A 26,157-nucleotide genomic window follows, 5' to 3' on the forward strand; every position below is an offset into this window, starting at 1 on the left:
TTGTAAAGAATTACTTTTAATTGAAAAATAACTGCACATTTTATGTTCATATGATTTATTTCCTCCAGGTGCCTGATCTTCACTGACCCACATTATGAAAACCCAGGAGACATGCAGAGCATGACAGAAAATACTAATTGGGATTTTTGATGGACAAAAGCCTTTTAAATTCTCACTGAATCCTGGCTGAGCAAGAAACACACATCATCTGCAGTCAAAACTTAATCCACTTCAGTGCCTTTATTCAGTGCGCTGTTGTGAAGAAGGTAAGTTTTTTATCCTAAGTGATGTGTTGTATCAAGATTAGTCACATTTCAGAGAAAAATGGTTTGTGTGTGAATGGAAGAAACATGTCTGATTGTCTGTACCCTAAGTAAAACACAATTTTCCTCTGTGTCCCCTGGTTTAATTTCCAATGTTTGTATCATTGTTTTTAAGAAATACATTAATCTTTTAAATTCATGCATATCACAGTTAATTTTGCTTACTTTTTATAAAGTTTTTTAAAGACAATCTTTAATTGATTTCTCTCTCCAGATTAGTATTTGAGGTACTTGTATTTCTGGAAAGCAGCATCAGAACGTTGAATACAGAGGAAAATCAAAGTTCATTAGAGCAATTTTCCCACTGGGGGGAAAAAAGCTAAGGCCAGGCAGGGCACCTGCCCTGTGTCCTTACAAAATAGAACTCTCCTTTGATGCTTCAGCTACTAACAATAACACCAAAGCACAAGCTGCAAGACTGTCAAATGCCTAACTTTAGGACCTTAGGAGCTTGTGTAGTTCTTATCTGCCCACTTAGGTCACGTGGGATCTCTCAACCTCTTCCAAAGAAATCTGTGCAGTTAATGTAGCACACAAGCAGCAATCTTTCTAACCTTCCTACTGTATTTACATGAAAAAAAGTACCACCTCATTTCCCCAGTGAAGAGATCACATCCTCAACAGAAATAACAGCTCAGGTACAGATGTATGTCAAAACCAAAAGAAAATTACGAAAAAATATATCACAACCGAGGCCTTCAAACAGTGAGTCCTGTTACGGATCAACCCTTTTATATCCTGAGAATATAGCTAATGCAGGAAACAAATATATGTATATCATGGTGTATATGTATTTTTCTTACTCTATGTTACTGGCTAACAAAAACACAGTGTTATTTAATAGATAAAATCTTCTCACATTGACAGATTGTGTCAAAACCTGTGCTACCAGCCATGCTGTGTAAGGTCAGGGGCACTGGTGTCTCTAGACAAATGCACTGAACAGGCTGTTTAGAAAAAAGAAGGGAAAGACACAATTAAGGATTTGAAAGAATATTGTATAAAGTGCACTGCTGCACACCTCTGCTTCCTGGGAACAATGTTCTCCTTCTTCCTCCTGCCCCCCATAGGTCTTATCTGTGGCAATATAACTCAAGACAGGCATCGACTGGTCTCCCTGTCAATCCTTGCTGAAGGACAAGAGAGTGGCCACCAAGCAGTAAGTAGGTTTCTTCCAGGATTTAAGCCACTACAGACTGCAATGAACTGGTTTTAAGAAAGAGCCAACTAGGTGGCTGCTGTATGTAGCCGCAGCACTGGGTTCATAAAAGACAACAGCCTCTTTCTCTTGGTAAGCAAATTCTGACTTTTTACCCAAACTATGTGCATGAATTGTTCAGTTTGCCAGCCTCCCACACCAGCTCCCAAGAACAGTTAAAATGATGCAATTCCCAGGTCATTGTCACAATATTATCATGTATTAGCTAGTATTTCTCTAAAGGTTGGTTTCTTCTGAGTCTGAAATAACTGAGAATATCAGGTTTTATTTCTCAATATGCATATTTTTTTTTAGTACTTATGTTTGGAAGAACAACTTGAAAACATAAACAAAATATTACAAGAGTAAGCAGAAACAATCCAAAGGCTTATCCTATACAAAGTAATGATTTTTAAACCCAATCTAATTTATTTTTATTTTTTGCTCATCATTTGGCATTCTCAAGCTTCATTGTGTTTTTTTCCCCACAGTTACACACACACTTGTCATGGTTTGCTTAAGTTAGTTAAATATTATTTCTAATGTAATCCCCCAAATAAGTAGAATACATATCTGTGCAAAAGTCGCACGTATTCCATGTTGTAAGATCTCCGTATTTCCTTCATCTTAGAGGTAGGTATGTATACATGTGCAAACACATATAGTATAATACATACACAACTACAAACAGAAAAAAATGCTGAAGTAATGTTAGGTTGTGTAGTCAGGTATTAAAAACACAGAAAATTGCAGAATTCAGTCTACCCACATATATTTGACCCAGGTAAATTATTTGCCATACAATACATTATCTCTCTAAGGTCAAATGTTTTGTTAAAGAACAGCTACTTAATGTCTTCTCTTATCCTCATCTTGGCATGTGGTTCTAGACTTACTTACCAGATACCATTAAAAAATCCTGTTCTGAAGGATTATTTCCTTTCTCATGGGCAATTTTAAAGTTAGTATTGTTACATTACATCGTAGTGTTTCAAAGATATTACTATGGTTGTATTTACAGAGTGTTTTTAAGGTAAGACGGAAAGAATGAACCAGAGAACTGAAAGGTGGAAAATTCAAGGTCAAAACTATTTGTGAGGTAATTTGGGGTTTCCAACATGAGATCCTGTTTTTCAGGTTCCAGGGTTACTGCACATTCTAGATTGCTTTGAAGTTTTTTTCAAATGCAGATATGAATAATCCTGAACACTTCTATAAAGCAGACTGAAACACATCACGGGCAGGTATCAAGAAAGCATGAGGTAGGATAAGGGATTACCAGGGATATATTTGGTTTAAAAAATTGCCTATTGTATTTTCCTACAGGAACTGTGTGTCACTGGGGAAAGGAGGATTCAGTTCTTTGTGGGAATATTCAACTATTAACTGTTAGACCAATTCTTCTCTAGACATGCCCACCCCTCCTTAATTTATGACAATAAATTAATTGGCTTCCAAGTACTACAACATAGGAGGTAGGGTCATTGAGGCAACATAAGGTCTCCAGCAGCAGATTATCCTGTAATACTGCCCAACCTACACACAGAATGAAAAAAGTTCCATGGGGAAAAAACAGGACCAAAATAGTCACTTAAATGATTAGTGATACTTCAAACAATAGTCCAAACCTGTTTCTTGCTAATGCTAAAACAAATACCCACCAAGTAAATGGCAATGGACAGCCTAAAGCAGACACTTCGCTTAGAATATAGCTCTTCCCGAAGAGTCAGTAAAGGACTGAAACAGGATTTTGGAAATAAAGGGGTAACCTTAATAATAATCAATGCTATCATTCCCTACAATGGTACATGACATAAATAGACAACCATACAGTGCAGGAGTGTAGAAAAGAACGGCCTATGTGTGCATGCACACGTGCGAACACACGTATTGAACTAGCAGTGCTTGCGTCTCTTTCCTGGCTTTTTTTTTTTCATTGTGTTTGCTGTTTGATTATGTTATTTTGTCCTCTTTCTTTTCCTATTCTGTTCCTCCACATGTTTTCTGCCTGAAGCATTTTTAATCTAGCATGCAAGAGACACTTTATCAAGTCAAGATAGCAAGAACAGAACAGATGATAGAAAACAAACAGAAGAAAATTTATCTACAGAAATAATATGGTGTAGAAACAGCACATTTTAAATGGTTAGCCCTCTCAGCTTAAATCTTTTCTTTGGGATGATCTTTGCCTATGCTAGTGCATACAACCTTTTCTGACAGTACCTATTCTAAAAGTCTTCATCCTAATGTGTTTCAAGTTAACTGATTATGGATGGTAAATGCTAATCTAGATATTACACACACAACTAAGAGGCAAACACAACCCTAGAATGTTTTTTAATTTCCCTTTAAATTATTTCCCTTACGATATTAGAACAAACATTGACTTTATATAATATTAGAAAAAACACCTTTTTTTTCCTTGTATAATTTAATGGGGCTCACAATTCTCTATACATTCTCCGATTTCTGTACAAAATATGGCTTGTTAAGCAATAAAATAACACATACACAATGCCAGAAGTTAGTCTGCGTGGACATTTGCAGAATGCCATCATGCAGAATTATTTAGATTTGAAGCATACATTCCTATGAGGTTACTGTTAGCTTTTTCAATAAACAAGATAAAACTAATTTTTTCTCTTGTAGTGATACGGGGCCTATCATCATCTCTTACATGAAAGGAAATGCAAGGCTGAGGATACAAAGTTCCAGGAGTGGCAACAGTATTGAAGAAGCAGCTGCAAAAAATACCCATTTCTTTCAACAAGCTCTAGATCTGGTCTTTGGCCTGTGCTATTCAAGTAAGTATATATAAATTATACAATGTAAGTCCATAGTACAATATCTGTCATAACTATTCTTATGCTACCAGTTTGAGTTATTGAACAAATATGGGACCTGATTCTGCAGAAAGCCCTCAGGCTTACCTTTCACCAGTGAGAATTTTGCCTGAACAAGATACCCAGGCTCAAAATAAGTACTGCTAACTCTAATTTTATGCCACATCAGTGTTCTTCATGAAGCCTCAGGTAAGTCAGATTTTATGAAATACTAATCTGTAACACAGCATGCTTCTATCTATCGTGAGTTCCCTGAAAACCTTGGCTATGTGAAGGAAGCATTTAAAAGGCACAAGGCAAATGAGGAGTCCACCGTGTATTACAGATTTCATTTCCTTGCCTCTTAAACTGTCTGGTTTGAAGGTCATAATGTGATTTATCATAAAAAAGTTGAGAATTTAAGTTTTCAGATATTTCTTACTGACAATAAACCCATGATGATGCCAGAAAAGGAGGATTTGCATTAATTTACATGGCTTTGTATATTTACCAGAGTCTGACATCACTACCGCCAGGGGTTATTGATTTCTAACTTAGGTATTTTTGTTCTCTCTTATAAAAATACATTTTACAAAATCTGCTTATTAAAAAGCCCGTTTCTAAATTTTGCTTTTAATATGACTGTGGACTGTATATTTAAAACCACCTTTTTAAAATTTGCTAAACATTTGTGGTATTAAAATTACCACACATCTCGTATCTCTTAACCAGCTTACATAAATGACAACCTCTCAAGCAGTCAACATCTTCGCATTAAAGGAAAGTATATGTATAATTTTATGTAGTAGGAAAAAAATATCAAGCTTTCTGACACATTCTCTACAAGCTTTTCAAATATAGTAAGTTAAAAACCAAAATCTCAGCCCTTGTCCTGTTGAGTGTTAATAAAATTCCATCTGGTCACTTAGGAACTGTGCCAACATTACCACATAAAGAGCCTTTGAGTGGTTTGAATGTACAAGAGTCATTTGACAGCTTTTTTATTTACCTTTTTTTTTTTTTTGGTCAAATATGCACCTAATAGTGTACAGATGGCTAGGTTCTAACAAGTTTAGTTGCATGTAAACTTGAAACTAACCTTGAAAGTAAACTGCTGAGGTTTTTCTTTGGGCTGTTGCTTGAGTTTATAATTTTTTTCTAAACATTTTGGATTGTTCACTCTACTGCTGCTTCAAGTTCCTTATTAGGCAAATACAAAGTGAAAGTGAAAGCCCGGTGCCTACTTGTTCTAAAACTGCAAACATGGCAAGAATCTGCTCTGCCTGCTCAGGGGCAATGGAATGGGAGTAGGAAAAGCAAGTTAAAGTCACAGTATACAGCAAGTTAAAGAAATGTTCAGTGACAAAAATCTTCACTGAGGAAACAAATCTCAAGAACTGCTCTGAGCAATGAGATTTCAGCAACAGATGGGTATTACACTCAGTGTATATTAAGTATGTATCTTTTTGTGCCAAAATCAGTTCCAGATATATTCTCTAGTCACTGTGCTAAACTATGTGTATTTAATAGAGAAAAATAAATTCCACGGTGTAATCAATATTCAGATTTGCCTTGGAAAACCTAAATTGGTTTGCCAAAAAAACTCCCACTCCCTATTAAAAAAAACCTACCAACATTGTGAGTGACCTTATCTAGCTTCAAAGTTAGCCCAGCTTGGCACAGGAGGTTGTACTAGGTGACCTCATATGTTTCTAACAACTTCATTTTTCATGTGACGCTGTGAGCTTATCTGATAAGGTTACATACATCATGAACACAAGGCACTGAATTGCTTGGTCTGGTCTAAAGCCTTCAATGCAAACAGCTATTAAAAATAATCACAGTAATAGCCAAATTATCTAAATTAGGTCAAAAGAGACAGGTAAAACAATAATCAATGCTCCACCAGACTCCAGCTAGAGGATCAATTGTCTGGGATGCAAGAAATACAGAGTGAGACAAAAATGCTATTTCAATTGGAAGAAGTTTAGTAACTCTCCCTCCTCATTCCTATACTTCAACATATTTTAACTGATCAAGTATAAAATCTGTAAATTAATGGGATTAATTTATATCTTCAATTTCTGTAGAATAAACATTAAGAAGATAGAGAAGGGTCTGACTGTCACTACTTACCTGTAACTTTTTCATTCTTACTTGTAAGTAGTTTTCCATGTGTGCATAAACCCTTGCAGGTCCTAACATGTCATGAGGTACTAAAGGGAATAAAACTGCAAAAATAAATACTATTTTTATTGTTGTTTTAACTTGTAGGCAATTTGACAAAATGGAATTTTGGAAAGGATTTGAATAGAAAGATCTTGGCTTTAACACTCTCAACTCCTGTCTGTGGACTTAATGAAAACTACTTACTCCAGTCTTCAAAACTATAACATATATGATTAGGACCCAAACAACAATCTACTACAGAAAAACAAAACAGGCCTGAGCAGTGGAAAAATAGTGACTAATCTAAGAAAAGCTGTGAAGCTTTAAGGAAAGGCTATAAAAGACCTAATAACAGAACATAACAAGATGTTTCTGCACATTCTATAATTAGTCAATGCTACATTTTTAAAGGTATCTTGGCACCTTAAATGAAGTTGTAATTGAAAATTAACAATTTATGTAATCACCTTTTGTACTCCTTGTCTGAAATATGATTTTTTTTTAATCAGTTAATAACTTTCCTTTCTTTTGCTACTGTCTTTTTGCATGTGATTACGTGATATGAACTGTTGTACCTGCCTGCAAATGCATACCATTCTAGAAGGAAGTCTGGACCTTGAGCATCTTTCTGAATGGTAAGCTCTTTAAAAACTCTTAAAATATGAAGACTTGAATTTCCCAGTCCTTTCCTAAGCTAAAAAAAATAGGGTTTTTTTTCTGGATCTTCAAGCAGCTAGTTTTAAATTCAAGGTTTATCAGAGCACTCTAGCAACACGTTTTCTCCTGGTTCAGCTACTGACTTGAGTTTCTCCATGGCAGTTGCCACCATAGTGTGCTGGGCTGATAGTTTCCTTAGGGTGTTGGCTCTGTGAGAAGGCTCCCTCTCTCTCTTTAGTTGAGGGCTAGCACAACACACTTCAATGAAACCACAGCAAGGAGAGTAAATATTTACCCTGATATAATTATAGAGGTCACTTTGTATTATATTATTTTATGTTTTACATAGTAATATAAAATAATACATCACTGATACAATAAAGCTTAAAAACAAATGAATAAAATCAAATAAATTAGCTTGGATGTTCATAATTAAAAAGACATAAGACATTCTGTTATGTAACACTCATGCAAGTTCAGTTTTCCTTCTTGACAGCAAGACACACATCCTAAAGTAGCTGATCCACTACATTTGTCCTGACAGATATCTTTTTATGGCAACACACAGTTTTCCCCCAGTTCTCTATCCCAGTAGAAGGTTAAGAGTTGCAGTCTCTGTCTGCATCTTGTCAGACTGGGGACTTCACAATGATGTCCCAAAGTGCACATATTTCTTAGATTTGAAGTCTTAATGGTGGTTTATCCTGTTCTCCAGAGAACTTCTAAAATTTGCTTTTAATTTTTCATTTAATTTACCTCAAAATTACATAATATATTAATATAAATAACAATGAATATTAAAACCCCACTGCTTTCAATTACAAGCTACATGATAATTACAAACCATAAATGAGAGCTTTCAGCCCTGAAAATATACTGTTTGCATTTTATGAGTGTGTGCAAACAAGTTCAAAATGGAATTGACCTACCATTTTGGCTATTGTTTGGTTCTCAGTGAAAGCTGGTTAGAAAGAGATCAGTTGCATAATCTAGTAAGTGACTCTAAACCCTTTAATTTACAAACATTTTACAATTAAATATCCATATGGTGGTAAGTACTTGTTTGCCTGTATTCTCCTACTAAAGTTATTTTTGGCAAAACATTTTTGTCCCAAGGAAGGAAGGGAGGGAAAGTCCATCTCATAAGAATGTCCTTTCCTCCTGAAAACACCATTGTTAAAACCTGTAATTCAAAAAAAGATTGCCTGACGCCACCAGTCCTTCAATTTAGCTGTTTAGCACAAATTACTAAAATGGCCCCACATCAACAATATGCACTTTGTAGGCAGGTTGTGGTGCCCACATACTATAAACTGAAGACTGGGTTGTCAGTATCATTTGTCTGTAAGCTTTTAGGGCCAAAATGTACTCTACAGCTTGTTTTTAAAGGTATCATGTACTGCCTTAAACCTGGTGTTACTAAGATTAGTAGACATCTGTGGTTAATCCCTCTAGTGATAAATATTTACCTATTAATGCAGTTATTTCTTCTCACTTAAGAATGCATAGGATGTAAAGCATCAATAAAAGCACTGCAGTGATAGGATCAGCTCAGATGCTCTCTAGAGGAAAAGGATTCAACTGAGTTTTAATGTAAGACTGTCATAAAACTGCATAATCAGATGGCAAAATTAAAATGGTGCACAAAATGCTTAATATAACTCTATTTAAAACAAGATTTGCACCAAACCCACTAGTTTTCTGCATGACTGCTGCAGTTATAAGTGGTCATTAACCTCTGCACAGTATTGAAGAGCTTTATTTAGTAAAAATTATACAACAGTGACAGAACAGTAAACGTGATACTGATGTTCTGAGGCAGCACATTACAGTCTGTATGCACAGCTGGGTAACTCATCATCCAAATGCTATAGGCCTCAAGTATTACTTCAAACCACTATGACAAACATTTGAATAAGTAAGAAGATGCAGTATGCATTCACTGAAAATAGGTTTTTGGAGAGAGAAAATCTAAAAATCAGGGGAAGTAAATCTCCAAACGAAAAGGTTACTTTACACATCTTAAATGTCATGACTCTTAATTAAATTATTAATTCCTCATTCTGTAATCAGCTGTGTTTGGACAACATCTCAAAATCAAGTGAAATGCTCCCAAGACAGGTATTTGTAGGAAGCTCAATAAAAAAGGTAACCAAGATTTTATTTTTCAAAAGGAAATAATTTTTTAAAGACAAAAGATTTCTGCAAAATGTCACTTGTTATATTAAACTGCAAAAGTCATTTGTTTCCTGCACAAGCAGGGTCTGAATGTGTTCTAAAGTGGAGGAGTGCTTTGCTTTCACTGCTTAATAACCATCTCTCAGATTAAGTAAAGAGTAATATTGACAGAAACTGAAAGGAGTCAGGCTCTGCATACATCTGAAGGTCTCAAGAACGAAGGGCAGAGCTAATAGCAGATGGGGAGGATAAACAATTCCTTGGGATGTGTTTCACAAGGGAAGCAAGGTTCTGTGACAATTGGATACAGTTGCAAATGTTACGGCCCAAATCAAGCATGTATAGTGTATTCTCAAACATATTTATCCCTCTACTGACCAAGCACATCTTGACTGACCCTTAAATCACAGGGGAGAAAAAAAAAAAAGCATGTTTCTACACAGAGATGACTCTAGGAAGCCTACCTCCCAGGGTTCCAGTCACCTGATTCTGGAGAAATTTAACCTTTTTTCCTTTGAAGTTCCACGTGCATTCAGCTTAAGCCCAAATCCAGAACTTACCTTGTCCTCTCAGGCAGCTTAATATCCAAATTAATGTATATGTCTTACCAAGACCCTTCTTTGAATGTGCCCTGTACACACAGGCAACATAGGAATTCTTGGAGAAAGGCTCTAGGGTCCAACAGAAAGTAGATTGCAAAGAAGTGCAAGTGTCTTTTACACATTAACCTAAACATGAAAATAAACCAAATGCTATCCTCTGCCTGAAAGAATTTAAACACAATTTCCAAGAAACATATTAAAAGACCTTCTGCCTCTTCTGTCGAAATACATTTTATACTAAGCAGTCATTCCATAAAAGAACAGTCACAGGAAAACATGCTGGAACTAAACACCCCCACCTTTTAAAAATCATGCCTTGACTAATAGGCTATGACTGCACACCACTATTAGGCCCAGTTTTCTGGTCTGTTTGAGGGCATAGTTTCAATTTCAGACAGAGAAAAACCCTGGACTATTCTCTTAACTGTGTCAATTTGTGCCTATACCAAGAAAGGTGAAGGTGGTAAACCAGCTGCACCTCTTCCTCCATTCACATTTGAAAAGAAGGAGGAATGAGGGTTCAGACTTCCGTATCAAAGGTGCAGGCATCCACACCTAAGAAATAATTCCAGGCCCTAGGCTTAAAGCAGAAATTGTGCTGATCAGAAAATAGTATTCATATTAATTATGGGTGGTTGCCTGCAGAGCTCAGTAGTTGATCCTTTCTGAACTCCTAGCCACCGTTTAGCCAGCCAAAACTCCTGGCTCATGTTTCTGAATGCAACACTGGGAACCAGTACCTAAAATCCAGAGCATATGTGTAACGCAGTCTGTCCCTGAACACGCATCTACCGAGAAACTTCTACTACAGTAAGTATTTCTGGGTATTAATGTTATTTATTTTATGCCACTTTCAATCACTGTCTCAGAGAACTGTATCACTGTTAACTGCTGTTGTGCTGTTACACTGGTCTATAATGTCAGTAAACTACTCAATATAGACTCTTGGAAAGACTGAGCTACTGATGAACTGCCAGTCCTTTTGTTATCAGGGGTGAAAGTTGCAGTGATACTTCAGAAGGCAGAGATGCAGAGAATAGAAGTCAAAACCCAGCACAATTTTCTGAGAGGCGACTTCCTGACCAGCTCCTGCATGCAACAAGGATGCTGCAGCCTTTAGAGAACTGAGGAGTTATTTACAGACTGCTTGACAGTCAAGGGACACTAAGAATCTTTGCAACGGTCCAACAATAGTCTGAAAAATTCAAACAGTGTGCTCTACCCAATCCTCCACCAGGAATCTTGCACCAACACTGAGGAACAGCACAGTCCTCTCTATAGTATGTTTATAGTGTTTGCACCAAGGAAATTCCTCTCAGTCAGCATACATAACTCCCACAGACGCCAGCCACAAAGACACCCCAGTTGAGGGAAGAACCTCTCCTATTAAGTTTTCCAATTATGGTTTTCTGAAACTTTATGTTCTCAATTATAGTAGATCCCTTGAAAGGAAGGGAGAGTAGGTAAAAGAATAGTTCAGAAGTTGTCACAGGCTACAGGGGGAAAGCTTAGAGACACGTTGCATGGAGTAAACATGTGGATTATGCACCAGCCAAAAGCTGCTGTCAATTTTAAATACTGTTGATATGCTGAGGTTTTAATGAAATGAGAGCAAAAGACCAGGATGCTTCTGTATCAGCAGGCATAAATCAGTGCAGCTCTGTTACTGGCCACATTCCATTTAGTTCCAGAAGATGCATATAAGAATAAAAATTTTAAAGAACAGTATCAGGTTTAATATCCTTCATCTCCCATTTTATTAACACACAAAAGCCTCATATGGAATGTTATTGAAGTAATATTAATTAATATAGTCAGCAATTGATCCTTAAAGCAATATTTATCAGTAAAAACTGCTGATGTTTCAGCTAAAAGCACAAGATCAAAAGAAGTCTTTCTCCTCTCTCACGTCCCACTGAAATAGGCAGCTAGGCACAATGAGAATAACCCCAAGCATCAATGCAGGCTGGGAACAAAATGCTGAAAAGACCCAGGGGTTACAGTTGATGCCAAGTAAAACATGAGGCAGCAGCATGTTCTCAAGGTAAATAAAGCAAAGTGTACATTGGCTGTATTAGGAGCATGGCCAGCAGATCAAGGCTCTGCTTGATGCCTGGCAAGGATTTGTACGTCCCAAAATTCTTTGCCTGGTTCTGGGTGTCCTAGATCAACTAGGATACTGAAAAACTGCAGAGTCTAGGACAGGGTTACCAAGATGGGCATGTGCCCACAACACATGCCATGTAAGGGGAGGTTAGGAGCTTCCTTGGTCTGGCAAAGGGGAGGCTAAGGGGGGCCTGCAGCTACCTGAAGGGACATTACGAAGACCATGGAGGCTTCAAGTAGTAGCTAAACAAAGTCACAGTTGACCTGGTTCTAGTGTTGGCCACAATCCTGCTTCAAAACCCTTTCAAATGACAATTCTGTATTTCTTCTATGATTCCATGAATCTGTTCAAATTGTAGCTCAAAACCTCTTCACTGTTTCTATCACAGGGCTTATTACAGTGCCTCCAGGTAGGACATGCTTATTACATGTCTAAGTCTTGCTGCATAACAGAAATGTAACTGCTTGCTCTTACTAAAAGTTAGCAGAGCACAGACTGGAAAAATCCTGAGCTGACTATTCCTGCCATCTAACTCCTTTTATTTCTAAACGGGGAAGTACCCTTTTGTTCTACAAAACATAGCAATTTGGGGCTTAAGAAGAAAAATTCTTTGTATATCTAATATTATTTCCTTTCTCTTGCTAACATACTGTTCATTTTTATTGTGAGATTCTTGTCTTGCATTTACTCAACAGTGTATCTATTTTTGCTATTGCGTGAATTCCCACATATAAGAAGACAGATATGATTGTAGAATATCATGGAGGCTGTCGTACTACTGGCAAAAAACAATTTGTTGAATATGATGCAAAATTATCTTAATTTGTTAAGTCCTTCATACTGTTCCAAAAGGATCTGAGCAAAACTCTGAAGAACAGAGAAGGTGGACTCCCTTTCAGCGTGGTCTTCAGTTGTAAAGGCAAACAAAAAAAGCTTGAATGAGGCTTGTTTTCTATAGCAATAGTCTCATGGTAAGGAAAGACTAATTACTTCTCTCTGAAAAAAAAAATATTAAAAATGTTATTTCCCATTTAAAAAAAATCAAAATTATGAGACGATAGTGTACATGACACAAATAGAACATAAGTACCACAGAGGTGATTTTGTGAACTGTTTACTAGTAGAACTACAAAAATATTTTAATTTAATGGACTCTGATTGAAACAAATGGTCAGGAACCTCTCAGCCTATTAATTGTTAGGAGATTATATGTATATAATTAAATAATTATCAAAATACCTAGAAACTTTATATTTTGAGGTGAATAAGGAATTGTGGTCTGAATGCAGGCCTTTGGAAATGCTGGCTTTAATCCTAGCTGTCATTATGACACCTTTTGCACCTTGATATCTCTTTCAGTGAGGTAGTGTCACGCTAGAAAGACACATTTTAGGAGTAAATGACTTCACATACAGTAACCCAGTATCTCTCTTCCACACCAGGCCTTTCATTTATTAAGCTACTTGTTTGCTTTCACATTTCAGAGTCCAAGGTAAAAATCTAGCTTTTACTTATTTCCTGGTTCTCTATCTGGGTCAACAGGAGCCTTTGCATTACATTTGGAGTACAGAGGAAGACACTTTTTACAATCTACTCTCTTGGCTTTGTTTTCACTTTTTTAGAGAAACAGATGGGGGGAGGGCTAAATTTGAGTATAGTTTTATTTCCTTGCTTCACTTTTCAGGTAGTTAAACATAACATCTTCATTTTCTCACTTAAAAGTCTATTTAGATGAATTAATATTTATATATTCCTCTGCAGAGGATTTTTTCCAATGATGGAACTCAATATTCTTATATTTTCAGTAACTGTCTGTCACCTATGGCCAGCATATCCACCTTCTCTCTCTAATGCATGAGAATTCAAATTTTCTCATCTGTGTCTGACATCATGATACACTGGACTGACTACAGTCTTTTGAAAATGTAACTCCTAATTCCCTTATCCCATTAATTCTTCAGTGCACAAAACATCTGCAGCTTTTTCTGGCTGCCATAGTTATGAATCACTGCAGCCTCAAAACTTTATGTAGAACTTAAAACCATTAATTCTACTAAACCATTATGAGTATTTAAAACCGAGACGCTTTCAAGTCATCTCAAATATGAAGGCACCACGGGCACCACTTTATTACCCATTATCCTATGGTCATTTATGCCCAGGCAGACTATGAAAGCTACAATTTGGGCCCAATTACCATCTTAAATCAAATTTGCAGTCATTTATGCATAATAGAGGGCAATTGGGAACTAAGGCCATAATCTGACTACACAGAGGCTTCAGCAGCAAAGCTGGTTTCAACAGATTACCTTTTCTAAATGCTCTGCAACCAGGTCACTTAAAGAACTGCAATACAGTGTCATTTAAAGCTACAACACACACTTAAACCTGTATTTGATAGAGTTTGCTGTATTCAATTCAAGGAAGTCACATCTCAGCACTGAAAAAAAAGTTTTACTAAATTAATGCATCTTTATAAACTCTGTGATCTTTCATGTTAAAGCAACCAGACTTTGTTGTCTCATGGTTTCAAGCTACCCTTAGATTGTAGTAGATGAAGAAGCAGAAACCTCTGGAATGAAAAATTCAAATGATATGCTGGATTCTGGGGACAAATTAGTGTCACAAGTACAAAGCAGAATAGTATGCTTGTGTAAACAAGCAGAATTTGGCTTCTAAAACTTGCACTAACCCTCTGAAGATGTTAGAAAGTAACATGCTACATGATCAAAGCCCAAGAAGTACTGAACCTTTTATTGTTATATAAATACAATAACCATGGCAGCCACCAAAAATATACTCTGATTGTTCTTTCAGAGGCCAACAATTAAGTCTTAAAACAAAAACTGTTTAAACAAGAATCTTTGCAAATTGTGACCAAAATCAGAAGAGGCCTGTTTTGTTACAGTGGCTAGTTCTGCAAGAAGTACGTGAACCTGGGGAGAAGAAAGAAAGAAAGAAACAAACACAAGAGCTTGCAAGAATTCCTGAATTTTCAAGTTTGATAGCTAATCCTTGATCTCAGATTTACATCTCTGCCTGCCCAAACACAGTCTAATCTTAATCCGCAGGCATGCTCCTCAGCACATTTCTCATTGTAAGAAATACATTTCTGGTAATGACGGGGAAAAAAAAAAAAAGGAGGCTTATCTATGTTTTTTAAGACATAAAATGGGTCAAACAGATAAGCCCGTGTTTCAAAAAACCTGCCAAAGATTAAGTAATTTTGTAAAATGTGCAAACTAACCAGCCTTCAAAAAACCCAGCAAGTTCTTTATGTACAGCCAAAAGTGCTTTTTTGTTCATGACCATTTCTGATTTTAGAAAAGAAAGCAGTTTAGTTGCTGAAGTATGCTGGCTTCCAAGTGACACCTTGCTGTTATTATCACTGAAGTACAGAAAATTGTTCAGAATCAGAAAAGCCAACTAAGCAAAAAACAATCCAGTAGTCCACAGCTGTTCTGTTTTATCAAACACCTATTTAATATGAGCTTAAGGAGAAAAAAAAGGTAAAACAGGCCACCTCTTGCTAACACGAACTGTTGTATTATCTGGGACATTTCACTTTCCAGCCATCTGTTTTGCACTGGGTACATCCACTGAGCTCAAATTTTATGTTTGCAAGAGAACTCTTCAAGTCTCTTCCAGAGACTGTATAAGAAGTCTTAAATTTTACCTTGTTCTCAACAACCAAAAAAAGAACGGTGATGCCTTTGCTCCCCCTGTAAAAAGAGAAGTTATGGCCTTCATAAAGATAAACAAGCACTTCAGATGATTTCTGGGATGAAAATGCATTCTGAAGAAGTGTATTGAATTGCTTTTTGTTTCTCTCCAGCATTCTTGTCTTTGGAGCATTAAGTGTCCACACTCAATATATGTGTCATCAGAAGCATAATGTGTAGCAGTCTTGCAACGAGGGACTCCCAACATTTTCTAGGAATATCACAAAGCATCAAAAGTCATCATCTAATGGCTACAAAGTGAGTATCTGAAATAGATTTCTGAAAACATAATTTTTCTTTTTCCCTGTGCTGCTTCAAGGTAGAACAAAGGTCACTGAATGTGTATTAATAGCTTATAACACCCCGCTTACTATTCCTTTTACAGGAGGACGTTCTAATATAATGATCTCCATGTTAAATTGGTTTCTGCTTCGAAATAACAAATAGTTTAAACTATATAATTCCATTAATTCTTAAGAAATAGCAAGTTCACCAAAGCATTTTCTTTATCATAAGATATGGCTCTTTCTTAGTTTGGCAAGCTCCTTCAAATTCTACGTGTTAATATGGCATCATACCTAAGAATAAGACATTTTTAACAGCATTCTGATGGTCAAAATCACCCAATGTCTGACATTTTCCCCACAACCATATAAACTGGAGAGCAACTATTACTAAGTTTTGAAAGGATGAAGTGATGCATGCCATTTTACATTGGGTTTCATCAAAACAGAGCAATTTAAGCTCTACTACAGCTGAGTCAGAGAAGCAGGATCCTGGTGACTTCAGTGGTACTCAGTGTGGGCTTTGCGTGGGTACAAGAATGCTGTATAAATAGCATTTACATGAATAGGGCCCAATTCTGTACAATGTCTTTCCTAGGAAATACATTATTTCATATATTCTCACTTACTGCACATTAGGCAAAACTGAAGCATGATTATAAACTGGTTGTAAATAGCTGATATTTAGCCAAAAAGAAGAAAAAAAATAATTTCAGCTCTTGAAATTAGAAAGTGGAGCGGAGGTTTTTCAATTCTTTATCTAACAAAGATATTGGAAAGGGTAGATGATGGAAGAAGCTGTCAGGTATTTAATTAATAAAGACAGAACCAGAGGAGAAGAGAGAGTGGGAGATGGGAGAAAAGACAGAAAAGAACTGACAACTGGAGGAGGTAGCGAGGAGGAAGATGTTCCCTAAAACTGGTCAGTGAAATAAAGAAGCCTGAAGGAATAGGATAACTGTGGAAGAGTGTGAAGAGTAAGAAAGGATTCTTAGGTAAAACAGGTAAGACTTTAAGAAAATAAGTACATTATAACATCAGAGCAGTGTGTTTTTTTCCCAGAAATAGCACACTGTATTGTGGTCACTGCTGCATGTAAACGGGTGATTGAATTTTTATTGTGAAGGATTAAAAAAAAAAAAACACAAAAAAAATCCCCAAACAAAAAAAAAACCCAAAATACTGAACCTGCTTGGTTCTTGTCAGCAATCCCATATGTACATGTTCCATCTCCTTCCCTCAACCACCACCATTTCCCACTTTTCTCCTAATTCCCTATGGCAGTCTGTATATTCTCAAGCTTTGTGGAGAACCAGGTAAGAAAGGGGACTGCCCAATAGGTTTTTCAGAATGAGACCAAACGCATTTGCATAAAGCCTATAAATGGATTTCTAAACTCTTTTGATCATACCAGAGATTTTTATAATTAATGTTTTCACAGACCAGTGTTCTGTTGTGGTTGGCCTTTTTTTTTTTTTTCCCACCTGTAGAACATCCTCATCCTAAAATCAGCTCAACGCATAAGCACAGGAGAGGGAAAAGGAAAAATAACAGCCACTAGTTACTTAGGAGAGCAGGATAAGAAGAATTAGAGAAAGGTAAGTGTGGAAATACCTTGTAACTGTTTATTGCTTCTGCCACTCCTATTGATGGTCATGTTCACCCACTGCATTTTCTCTTAAATTGCTTACTGAAGTTCAAGAGTGTCTTAAGTATTTGTACAACAGGGTCCTAACATGACCAGTAATCTAGTGACTTCTAGTATGCACATCAGATGATTGCTTGAGGAAGTGGCCAGAGAGAAGATGCTAATTAGCAGGTACGCTGAACTCAGAAGACTGACTTCAGTCGGTTCCTCCAGAGACCCAGGAGGCCTAAGTTAAATATTCCGAGGACAGTGAAGATTTAGATAAGAAGGACGTGTACAATCCTGCTTTGGTTTAAAAACCCTTTTCTCGTTTCATGCTTTGCTCCTGCTGCCAAGATAAAACAGCATTTTGATTTAAGGAAATCCTTCCAAAGCCCTCATGTAGCAAAAGCAGCTATTTGGCAGTACTGAACTCAAGTTATGCCTGCAGGGTACTGGGTGCTATTGACTGCAAGCAAGGATTTCTCCATAGGGAAAGGATACAGGAACGAACTTTGCAGGGCTTGAGAAGGGAACAGATGTGCTGCTGGCTCTGTAAACAGTGGCATGTACTTGTAAGGTTGCATTTAAGGCTACAAATGCTAAAACAGTCCCATTAATTTAAGTCACTGGACTGTCACATCCAACATCAAAGACAGGAAGTGTTTCTAAATTTACTCCCAAGAGCTCCTAGCTGCCTGAGAGCAGGCCACCTCAGCAATACACAGACCTTCCCAGCCAAACACTCCACTTACCCTAAAAACCATAAAGGCTTGCAGGTGTTCATGTTTTATGGGTTTTGATATTTATATTAAATAGCTAAGCTAGGAGAATTTGCAGCTTCCAACACAAAATATCGTCACAGAATTAATCTGTACGTTTCAATGCAATTTTAGATTCCAGTCTGCATACAATTAAGGGCAAATGAAGTAGAACAGAGCTTGTAAAGTGCTGGGTATGAGGGAGTTTTCTTCCAACTGTAGACCTCTTTACTGTATGGAAGACAGGATGCGAGAAGGGGGAGTATGCTGCTATATCTGGGTGGTTTTTTTGACTGGTGTATTCTAGAGGTAAGGCCATTTACTAAAAAGTGAAGAACGCAATAAAGATGGGGTTTTCCACTTTAGGTTTTGTGCCCTGATACTCCGATATCAGCATATCAGGAAGGTCATAAAAAAGCACAGGTGGCTGACAGTGAATATGCAAACTCAAGACCACCAGGTGATACTGATCTGTCACCTCCCCATGTCTCCCAAACACAGGCCTGTTACCCACAGGGTCACTGGCAGCCCTGACATATTTCTCCAAGGCTTTGTTCAATCCCCATCACGTCATCCATCCTATACTGCTTAACTGCTCTCCTCCATGAATCTCTGTCTTCTCACCCAGTATCCATCTCTATCTTATAATTTCCATATTACTCTCTGTCCAGTATTACTCCCAAATACATTTGCAGAACATCCGCAGTAAGCCTGAAGGAAAGGCTGCTATTCACCATGTGAATTAAAGCACCTGCTTAACTGGATTTAATCAGATAATGAAATGACTTGTCAAATCGTGAGTCAACTGATAGGAAGGGTAAGAAAAAAATAATATTAAAATTATACACAAATTTTGCATATTTCTTCAAAGTGATTAGATCCATCAGGTTGACAAGTATCAGTGGATGGAACCAACTAATTAACTTCAATGACACTGATTAACTTTAATGAATCTCCCTAAGCTATCACCAACACAAGGAATAGCTCATTGTTTTAATAAAAGCTCGGAATCGACTTATGCCTCAGATGTTCCTGTAATACATGGCTAGGAAGCAGTAAGCTTGTAAGAGCTGTGAAATATAAGGAAAATGGGGCCTAATATTGAAACATATCACTGAAAGTATTTCCTTTGCAAAGTGTGTTTTGTTTTTTTTTAATTTGCCTTGATTTTTCAATGCATAAATGTGATTTTTATAAGACATTTGTGTCTAACCTAAAAAATGAAAAGTATGAAATGAAAGCACTTCGTTTATTTTCAACTGCAAATTAACACAACTTTTCCAGGCATCTACATTGTCTTGATTTATGTGTATTTTGAACTCCAACTTCAAACACAGGCACATTTATTTCCTGACATTTCTTATCAGAACTTGTGAAGATGTATCTGAGTGTGCCTCAAATCAGAGATATTTCTAAGACACATGCCTTGGCAGCACTCACTCACAGTTGTGCAGTTAAGGTATGCTGCATTTATTTGCAGGTCCCAAAGCATCCTGCAGTAAATTCTGTCTTCTATCTGGAGTTAAATGAAGAGCAGTTATCTGGTTTATATATTTGACAAATTCTTCTGAGTGTCTGCCAACTTTGTAATCTACTTGAACTACAGCTTAACAACAGTATGAGATCACCTGGGTTTCTGCACAACTTCAAAGCTCCCTAAACTAGAACTGTGCAACTCTCAGGCTGGACAAACATCACCAGGCTGTGTGCACAGCTTTGAGGATCCTTGAACCACAGCCATTTGTTTCAGAGAGTCTACAAATTCTATTAAGCATATACGGAGCGCACGTAAATTCTAAAACACATCAGCTATTTTTTGCACTAAGAGGAACTTCAGCATTCTGAAATCTGTGGCTTTTAACTATTATTTTACTCTATATAAGACAAAAATTATTTGGTTGGCACTATAGCGAAAATAGAAATATTGTAAATAGAAATATTTACTATATTGTAAATAGAAACTATTTTCTAGACAATATTTAACAAAAGAGGCCCTGGGAGATTGTCCTTGCAGTGAAAGCTGCTACTTACAGAATCCCTTACTAGCAAAAGCTCTTTGTCTAATTAAAATTCAAACTGTCATTAAAAAAAATTGCTCCATTAGCTGGAGAACACACATCAACATTTTAAGATTCCATATTTCCAGAAGTTTAGATGCAGTTCTTAAACTACTTTCATCTGGAAACAAGTTAGAATCTTAAAACATCATGCCTCCAACAGTATCAAGACAGCAGGGATGCTCATCTTCTTGGACACACAGCATGTGAACAGACCCAAGTAGACTAGTCAACAGTGGGAAGCGGGTTTTCTCTTATGTAAGTAACTGGGTCACTGTTTAATGTCCCTTTGTCACCTAAGACATGAACTGCATCCTGCAACACAGCTAAGAAGGGATAACAACCAACCTCCTTGACAGACACCATAGATGAATCTCTGTAGCTTTCTCTCTTGTCAAACAGTTATGACGCTGTTTTTCCCTTTACTGAGTATGTTAGCTTATGTTAATAACTTTTTTTTTTTTTACATATTTATAAATAATATCATTCTCAGAACTTCCTGAAATAAATCATCATTACTTGAGGAAGACGGAAAAATATAATGAGTCTTCTCAAGGACTGTCAGCAGCAGCCAAAAACACTACAAAAAGAGATGGTAAAAATACCTGTTCTGTTTTTATGTAAATTTATACCCCAACTATTTTTTTTATGTTGGTTTTTTTTTTTGGTAGGGGAGAAGAGTTGGAGCAGAGTAGAGCTCCTAATTTCTTTTTCCTATTTCTGTCCCCTGTTGTTCCATTCATCCATTTATTATCACCGTATTTTCTCTGCTTCTAGTATTTCTCTCCCTCCACACATTTCCCTTAAGGGATTTTTGTTCCTTCTATTCTTGTCTGTCTTGGTAGCCTTCTAATTTCTGTTATTATCACTTGGTTTCCTTCAGGTTTCAGCTGTTCATTTACCCCTGCTCTTTCCACTTGTATTTTGAAGCTACAGAAAACCAGATGTTCCTCACAGACTTCTGAAACTATCCCTGAATATTCTGTTCTCAGTCAACACACTTGTGAATGAAGCCTTTAACCTAAAGCTGAAGACAAAATTGGTTGGTTTCAGTCTCACATAATAACAAAATATCAGAAATACTGACATGAACACAGGAACAGTTATTCATTAAGGAAGGTCAGTCAGAACCAACCTCACCTCTCTGGCTGCTTCAGAAGCACATTGAGGAACACTACTGAAGAAAAAGAGATGCAGTCTAAAAGCAGTTTTCTCCGTATTTGTGTTTTAAATACAAGACTTTTGCCAAAATCAGTCTCTGTTTCAGGAGATGCTAATACGGTATTTTATACTGCTTCAACTGGTGTATTATGGCTGTCTAGGACAACTATGCTACTGTTAGAAGTCTCATCATTTTAGCAAAAACTTAAAAGAATAAAAAATTACCTTTTTGTTCAATTACTATTTCTCTTTTCCAAGCAGTTTACTAGAGTGACTTGCAGCTCTTGTAAGAAAACTAGTAAAAGAGCTCTCAAGATAGAAGACTTTTTTCATTAGCTTTCATTCATCTCATGTCTGAGGCTCCTGCTTACATATTTTAATAAAAAGCAGGAAGGTATATCCCTGTCTTTCCAAAAGCAATACTGCACACAGCCATCCCTGAAGCTTCACACCCTCCTGCCTCCTTTGTTTGATGAACCAACATCCTGAAGACAGACAGTAGCTTGTTACACCCATTTGGTGTTTAACAAAACACTAGGATGACCTCAAAATTTTATACATAGTTGCACATTGTAATTTCTTCAGGGAACCTGGGAGAGAAAATTAAGTATATTGGGAGGAGAGGGGCAATATAAATCTTTTGTTCCAACAACAGTGTAGCTAAATGGACAGTACTTAAATCTATCTGTATTACAGCCTGTGTACCCTATATATTTTGTCAGCATGTTATTACTGCTAAGTATTATCAAAACAGTCTACAAAACTTCTTGGTCTCATTGTGAAACTAGCAGGTTGCTTTTGCAGCAGTTTTTCTTTTGCAGTTAGCCCAACTAAGTACCTAAGCATGTATTAAGCTTCACCAGAGCAGAGGCTGCCTTCCATTCCCTACTAACAAAACCAGAACCCTCGAGATGAAAGAAAATTTTTATGAGCTTTCACTATTAGAGGCCATAACATCAACACTTCAAACAAATACATGCCATAAAAAACAACTTGTGATCTGTATGTGTATTCTGCATATAAACTCTCATACATGGTGTTTATCTTTTAGGGCAAATGGATTACTGTTGAGTGGTCAACATGTAACTAAGTTCCTGATTTTTATTTTATCAATTTACACCTGTGGAATAACTGCAGCCTGCTTACAATAATCTCCACAGGCTGCTGCCCCGAAACGGATGCTTTCTTGGATACAATGTGTTTGCACAAGTATACAAGTTGTGTTTTGCAAGGTTAAAAACAATAAGGTTGGCTGGGGAAAGGGGCTGGTCACTGTGAAACTGAAGCATTACATTACTAACTTAAAAGTAAAAATCTGTAATTGTTCTTATAAAAAAACCCAAACACTAAAGTAGTGGTGGTGCACAACATCTCAAGCATTCAAAGTGCTCTACTGCCAGGAGTACTTCAGGCATCTTGCTTCTTGAAGCCAAAAATTGAATATTGTTTAAACTGTACTCAGACACAACTTCAAAAACTATAAATGTAAGCAACAAAAGTTACAATTTTGGAAAGGATTTATATTAATGAGAGGAAACTGCTATCCTCTAGGAGGAAACAACTGCCATGAGAATGTCTTTGGAGGAATACACACTTGGAATCAGAGTGGTAGCAGCAGTATTTCTACACAGTAAAGATAATGCAGGCCTGTATATACATAGTAGGTATTTTTAGCAACAGAAATATTTTGATTTGAGTTAGAATATACCTGCTTGGGCTTCCATTTTATATTATTAGTATACAAACCAGCTAGTACCATATCAACCTTCACAGACGCAGAATAGACCATATGTTTAACCATAAGACATTGCTGCAGTCTCTGACACAAACGCTCGTTTGTTGAGCACGATTTATGGAATCATACACAAGCTACAGGAAGAACAAATTCATCCTTGATTTAATTCTAGGGATTTTCAGCTTTTATGCAATGTGTTACCAAGAAGAATTGTATAAGCTGAATGGGAGAAGCTAGTGGGCTGATTGTATGAGCTTAAACATAGATCTTCTTAGCTGCTAGCCAAGGTGAAACAGATTTCAGTCTTTGCCAGTCACTCCTTGGAGCAATAAGATCTGCTGCAGAGGCTGTTTAGAGTTAGCCTTGATTTTAAAGCCAGTGAACACAGGCTTTGATACATGAAGAAGTGAGAGTATAAAAGGTTCCTCTGTATTTTTACAAGCAATCTCTCTGGCAGTTATGGAGGGGTGCTGATAGATTGTACAGGAAAATTATTTCAGTCTTCCTGAAAATAATTATGCAGCAAGTTGCAGCAAGATTCTCAAACTGTTTACAAACTTGCCTGTAACTGAAGTGTTGTCTTGTCTAAAAAGGAGCGTTGTGCTCATTCCACACCAGCTTCTCTGGAGAGCTTTTAGCTGATGCTTTGAAGTGGTTTATTTTGGAAGCCAAAATAGTTAGCTCCAGCTAGACTTCAACCAGAAGGATGAGAATAATAGTCCCACTTTGTGAATGGAGACAGGAAATACACACAAAGTAAATCCTCGTGTCTTGTCCACCCACATGAAAAGAGAGACCTTCACTACATCATTTTAGTTTTACCTAATTTTGATAAAATCTGATAGTTACTCCTCATGCCTGACCCTGGCAGTTTCTAATTTGAACCATTCTCCAAAGATTCTCCATTCCTTTAAGTAAGTATCCTCAAAAAGAAAAACTGAGGCACTGCAACTGCTTCTTGCCATGGAAAATTCTAGTTAAAAGTGAAAGGTGTGTGTGATCTGCAAGGAAACTACTGATTTACCTAAGGCCACAGGAAGTGCTGATGTCAACCCCCTGATCTGAATTCAGAAACTGCCACTTCCTTACCCTGGTTGTGAACCACAGCTCCTTGCCCTCTGGATCTGCAGCCCAGATCCCACCATCACATTCGGCAGGCTGGCTGGATCTTTGGCAGCTCAAGGGGGGGCACTCCTTGCACATCTGAGACTTGTTATAGGCAGATTTACGGTAAATCTGTTTTATGGTGCCTGCTCATTATCAGGAGAGCGGTAGTTTGTGCAAGAGGTGGAGAAGGCAAGATCAATTCATTGAACACTTGGTAAAGCAAAATCAAATACTGTACTTCCTAGATTCACATGGCATTTGTTGGAAGCTCCATACAAGTGATCAGTGTGAAACTACTTAATTTACAATCTTAAGATAAAAAGGCAGAAGTAAAGAAGTAATATGGCTGCATTTGTAGGCATGGGCAATGCTCATTTTAAAAGCCGGAGAGATACGAGGATCCTCGTGTCTTCCACAAACAATGAAGGGAGATTATAAAATTATCTCCTAAAGGCATTACCCCCAGCTGTCTCCATTATGCAAACAGTACAGCGAAAGCGTCCCGGGGGTGCCTTATATAACTCCGTGCTCTGAACCCCCCCTTCGCAGTCGGGGAATTTCATCTTCCCTCTAACCCGCTCGAAGTCACACCCAGGGCGGCGGGTACGCGCGGGGCGCCCCGCGGGGCTGAGCATCCCGGCGCCGGGCCGGGGCTGAGCCGGCAGCCGCCACGGAGCCGCGGAAACTTTGCGCCGCGAGAGCGGGGGGCCGAGCGGAGCCCCGCTACCGCCCGGGCCCTCCTCCTCCTCCTCCCAGGGGACTGAGGCGCGGAGGGCAAGAAGGCGCCCGTCGAGGAAGTTGCACCAGGCGCCTCTCCTCGCCCGCCGGAGACGAGCAGGCGGCGGCCTCCGGGGGCAGAGGGGCGGCGGCAGCGGGGCTGCACAGCGCGGGGCTAGGGCGACTTACCCATGGTGCCGCCGCGGCCTCCTCCTCCTTCCCCTCCTGCTGCTGCCGCCGCTCCGCTGGCGCGGAGGGAGGCGCGGGAGGCGTGTGCGCGGGGCGGGGCGGGCGCGGCAGCGGCGCGGAGCCTGCGTGCGGTACGGCTATGAGTCAGGGCAGCACATCCGGGCAAGGCCGCCTGGAGACACCCCGCCCGGCAGCGCCCTGCCGCCGCCCGCCGCCGGGGAGGGGGGGCGGCCGCGGGGGCGGTGCGGGGCCGGCGGCAGCGCCCCCGGCCGGGCAGGAGGGAGCTGAGGGGCGGGTCCCCGCGGGCAGCGATGGCTCCCGCCCGCCGCCGCGGCCTCCTTTGTTAGCGGGGCCGGGTGGGGTGCGGCCGCCCGGCGGGCCGGGGCTGGCGGGGCGGGGCGGGGCGGGCCCGGCGGCTCCGCCGTGGTGCCCCTTCCTCACAGACGCTGAGCCCGCCGAAGCGCCGAACCGCCCTGGTTGGAATCGACCTTTGAGCTGATCGAGTCCAACCTAACCCTGCCGAGTCCAGCGCTAAACTGTATTCCTAAGCACCACAGCTAGACAGCTTTTAAATACCCGCAGGGATGGTGATTCAGTCAGCTCTCTGGGCAGCCTGTTCTGGTGTTTGATAATACTTTCAGTGAAGAAGTTCATTCTAGTATCTAAACCTTCCCTGAACTTAAGGCCATTTCCCCTCATCCCATCACTTGTTACCCTGGGGAGAAGAGACTGACCCCCACC

At 38.6% G+C, this 26,157-nt stretch overlaps 1 protein-coding gene across 4 annotated transcripts in view; it reads right to left on the reverse strand.

Moving 5' to 3' along the window:
• Positions 1-25,637, reverse strand: part of RAP1GDS1 (Rap1 GTPase-GDP dissociation stimulator 1) — a 103,706-nt gene extending 78,069 nt beyond the window's left edge. For 3 of the 4 annotated variants that reach the window (XM_051617644.1, XM_051617648.1, XM_051617642.1), the window contains exon 1: positions 25,417-25,637. In XM_051617644.1, coding sequence (XP_051473604.1) covers positions 25,417-25,420 — 4 coding nt within the window. In that variant the 5' untranslated portion in view covers positions 25,421-25,637. The remainder of the gene's footprint in view (positions 1-25,416) is intronic. The other variant, XM_051617643.1, reaches the window with a different exon arrangement.
• Between the last annotated feature and the right edge of the window lie 520 nt (positions 25,638-26,157).

Source organism: Apus apus, chromosome 4, assembly GCF_020740795.1.
Source record: "Apus apus isolate bApuApu2 chromosome 4, bApuApu2.pri.cur, whole genome shotgun sequence".
Lineage (NCBI taxonomy): Eukaryota > Metazoa > Chordata > Aves > Apodiformes > Apodidae > Apus > Apus apus.